At 38.4% G+C, this 4405-nt stretch overlaps 1 protein-coding gene across 1 annotated transcript; it reads left to right on the top strand.

The window, feature by feature from the left end:
• The first annotated feature begins 692 nt into the window (after positions 1 to 692).
• LOC110429119 (protein FD-like) lies at positions 693 to 2575 on the top strand. Its single transcript, XM_021445012.2, has 3 exons — positions 693 to 1533; positions 1630 to 1707; positions 1976 to 2575. The coding sequence occupies exons 1-3, from the start codon at positions 892 to 894 to the stop codon at positions 2045 to 2047; spliced, it is 792 nt and encodes a 263-aa protein (XP_021300687.1). The 5' UTR covers positions 693 to 891; the 3' UTR covers positions 2048 to 2575.
• The last annotated feature ends 1830 nt before the right edge of the window (positions 2576 to 4405 follow it).

The following is a 4405-nucleotide window of genomic DNA, read 5'->3' on the forward strand; positions in this document are numbered from 1 at the left end:
AATATTCCCTTACTGGGTGGGAGTGGGAGATCAGGTACGTTAAGGTAAAAAAGGGAAAAGAACAAGGATGATTGGTGAGGCTGAGGGCAGGTGGAAGAAGAAAGAAGGTGAAAAGAAGGGTATGAGATGATGGAGGAAAAGAGAGAGGATCACTTGGCTTTTTCCTTGCCAGAGACAAGCACCTTGCAGGCTCTATATCATGCACATTATACAGCAATCTTTATGCTTTAATGGTTAGCACACTAAGGTCTGTGATTTGATTTATTCTATTGCAGATTTCCTCACTATTCATCATCGATTTTTTCTTGCCTTATCATGATAATCTGTCAAGGTTTATGGAATTTGGGTTGGCCGTAGCTAGCATTATGTTCCTGGTAACAAAGTGGTGAGTTACTGCTATAAACGTATAAGTGTATATAATGAAGCAATAAGGTAGCGTAGGTCGTCTGATTTATGGGCATTCATTTGCGCCAGATTAGTAAGACACAGAATATAACGTACGAGTGAAAAAGGAGCGCGAGGGGTGTACCCAATGTGGACCAACTTTTTTCCTTTTTCAGAGAGGGGCAGCTAGGGAAACCAAACCTATTGCTATTACTATCTGTCCTTTCCCCACATCAGAAACTCCTCAAACCCAAAAGCTGCACAATCCTGTTTGAGGCGCGTGGCACAAAATACAACATTACCTTTGAAAGACCAATGACACAAAGCAAAGCATTGGCAATTGCCATAGATAGGCATAGAAAATTCCATACATTTGGTCTCACAAAACTCTCGCCAGATACCCCCCACTCTCCCCTCTCTTTTTTTTAATTCGGTTTTGGGTCTAGACCCCAGCTTTAAGATCAGTTTTGCACTTCTGAACCAGGCTTGTTTCTTGTTTGTACTTCAATGTTGTCATCGACAGGCGGGGAGGAGAACAATTACAACAAAGCAACGATAAGCCTAAAGAGAGTGTCCTCAACGTCCTCAAAATCATCATCAACATCTTCATCTCCTTCACTATTCTCTCCTCCTTCCCATCTTCACAACCAAACCCATAGACCCAAAACTATGGAGGAGGTTTGGAAAGACATTAATCTTGCTTCTCTAAATGATCACCCTTCCAGGGAAGGCCTGTCTGTAAACCCAAGACTCACAACTCCTCCAAACCCGAATTTCATCCTCCAGGATTTTCTTGCCAGGCCGTTTTGCAAAGACCCACCAACGAACAGGGTCTGCACAAACGGGGAGGCCGGGCCCTGTGGTTCCCCAGTGCGGCCTCCTGCCACTGTTTTGAGTCTGAATTCGGGTCCCGGCTTTGATTTTTTTGATAACTCGGATCCTCTCAGGTCTACGTCGCGTCTGCAAAGCAGCCCCATCTCGAATTTGTCCACTTTCCATTGTCCATTCGAGGCTCTAGCTTCATCTTCTAGCTTGGCTTCTTTTGGTAAGAAAAGGGTCAAGGAATCTGATAGCGGTTCTGGTGATCGACGGCACAAGCGTATGATCAAGAACCGAGAGTCAGCAGCTCGATCAAGAGCTAGAAAACAGGTTAATTAGTGCCTTTCTTGTCCTGGCTACTGTCTTTACTCTTATACATATGCATTTCACAAAATGTCTTGTTTCGTGATACTCCTTTCATTGCAGGCTTACACAAATGAGTTGGAGCTCGAAGTTGCACATCTTATGGAAGAGAATGCAAGGCTCAAGAGACAGCAAGAACAGGTAACTCAAAAGCCAAGTTGATTTTTATTACTAGCAGACAAACCATGAAAGAAACACCCCCCAGAAACAACCAAAGGGCCCACTGATCAGTGTTTCCTCATTAATACATGAAACGCTTGTGTGCTTGGCTTCACCAAAATCTGATAACCCCAACATGCATGGAACTTGGGGGCAGATTGTTCTTGTGAATAATTATAGTGCTAGTAAAAGAAGGAAAAGGGCAATTAATATTGACATTGTGCTTCTATTTTGTTTCTGGGGCATGCAGTTACGCGTAGCAGCAGCTGCTCAACTTTCCAAAAAGCGCACGCTTCAGCGGACGTCAACAGCTCCATTTTGAGGAATATCTCTGCCTGCCTTCTAACAAATTAATCTCTCCTTCTTTCCTCTTTCTCTCTCTCTCTCTCTCTCTCTCTCTCTCTAAGAGCAGGGTTTCTTTAAGCTAGAAAAGGAATGAATTTGTATAGGTTTTGTGGAGCTATTTTCTTTATTTTTTTCACTTCTGGGGTGAGCAAGGTTTGTACCTCAGGCAAGACAGTTGATTTTGGGGAAGAAAAACATGAGCTGTGGGGAAGAGGGGGGGAAGGGAAAAGGAAGGGCATGTTTACATTTCCTGATATGCAGGAACTTTGTTGTGGTGGGTCTTTGTTTGCTTCCTCTGTTGGCTTGTACCATTCCTTGGACTACTGACTTTTTTGTTTCCTGTCCTTCAAACCCCATTCTTTGCTTTCTTTCTGTTTCTTCCCGTCTCATGCAAAAAATTGGTGCTCTGGTTGCAGCTGTGTGGAGAGATCTAACTAAATTTTAATGGCAAACAAAAATTGAACAGTAAAAAGAAGAAAGCACACAAAAAGGGATATGACATGTCGGCCATGGAATTTGTGACTACACCTCCTATCCTGTTCCTTATGGGGGACCTCCATCATCCCTCGTTTTATCCCTGTGCTATCGGTAATCGATGCCCCCCATCTTGTCTGACATCGATTGGCGTTTTGGCCCTTTCATACTTTTGCTTCATGTTTCTTCCTGATTTTTATTTATACTTCCCTTCAACAGAGGATCAGTAATGTTAAAAGATCATAATAATCTCGTAATAACAGGATTTGGTAGCCGACTCTGTTTCTGCACGTTCCCTCCTTTGCTTTATCCATATACATGCAGAACCATCAGCCAAAACTTCACTTGATTCATGCTTTCTGCTGCAAGAAAACAAGAGGAGAAAAGGGTTATTTGTAGGCTCTGTTGTTGAATCACAGTTAGCCATAGAAAAGGGGGCCAGAACCCTTGGAGGCCAGCATGCTAAAGGTAGTACATTTTCACTTTAGTTAGGTGGCCTAGTGTGATGTGAAGATGTGTTGTGTTGTCTCCCCAGTGTATAAATGTGGGGAATTTTATTGTTGGGCATATATACGTACTTTTTCCATACATTTAATCTACGTTTGCATTAGTCATTAGCAAGTGATATTGTGTACATGATCAGATAGGTAGAATCAATAAGATTTGATAGCTTGCAATAAGGATTTGGACCCTCAGGTTTTACTCCCTTCCCTTAGACTTTGATTTAATATAAAATAATAATAATAATAATAATAATAAATTCGACCAAGCACAGCCAGCTGCAGTAATATCTAAACCTAACTGTTCAGCATGCATTTCTCACATATAGGGTTTGCTTTTTAAATTCTTAGGTTGGGGAAATTTTAAATCGGTTTTGCCTTAGCTGGTAATGTAAGGTTTTCTAGGACAAATATTTAAATAAAGTTAATAAATACAGATTCTGGCAAACAGTTGGAAGTTTTAGACTTATTTTTCATATTTTTAATCAAATAATATATATATATTTATAATGAAAAACGAATAATCATACAAAACTTGATCGTGTATTGATCATATTATCAAAATATCAATGCCAAACCTGCCACGCAAGCACCCCCTAATTGATACAAAGGTATTGAATTATATAACATACACAATATCAAGTTCGACTTAAATATATATTTTAATATTTGATTTATTAGTTGATATTTTTTTAATTAAAAAAAAAACTTAAATCTTTCCAAAAATTAACAGGTCCGAACAGCATCAATTTCACCATTTTCGGCTTACATTTTTATCTTTTGTTTTGCAATTTTATTTTATTTTTTTGATGAAAAGATCCCTTGGTGTAACAACACCAACTTTGGATTGGAATAGTATTAATTTTTGGAGGTACGTGCTGGAGTTATTCTCTGTTTCCCCATCTATTTCCTCTTTATTTATATTAATATATATTTGCTTATCATGATATCATATGTGGTTGTGGTAGCAGACCAAACTTATCTCATTGCATATGTGCCCTCTGCTGTTGCATCAGCAGTGGGACCATGTTGTTTATATATATATTTATATATATTCCGGCAATAATTTTGTACCCTAAGCTTTAAACAACTTCATGCTTTATCCATTTAAATTTATCAAAAGATTTTGTCTATTTTTTTTCTAAAAAAAAAAGAATGTCAAACTCGAATGACAGGTACTCAATCTAATTATATAGAATTAGAATACACTATAATCGAGTTGAGATTGTAATTTTATTAATTGTATCAGATTTAGATAGGATTTGAGTACTACTTACTTGATATCCAAATCTGATTATGTTTTTTTCTTTTAATTTTATGTAATTAAAGATAAATTTATATTATTAATTAAATTAATTTAT

This window comes from Theobroma umbraticum, unplaced genomic scaffold (assembly GCF_002168275.2).
Source record: "Theobroma umbraticum cultivar Fairchild unplaced genomic scaffold, ASM216827v3 scaffold_44.0, whole genome shotgun sequence".
Classification (NCBI taxonomy): Eukaryota; Viridiplantae; Streptophyta; class Magnoliopsida; order Malvales; family Malvaceae; genus Theobroma; species Theobroma umbraticum.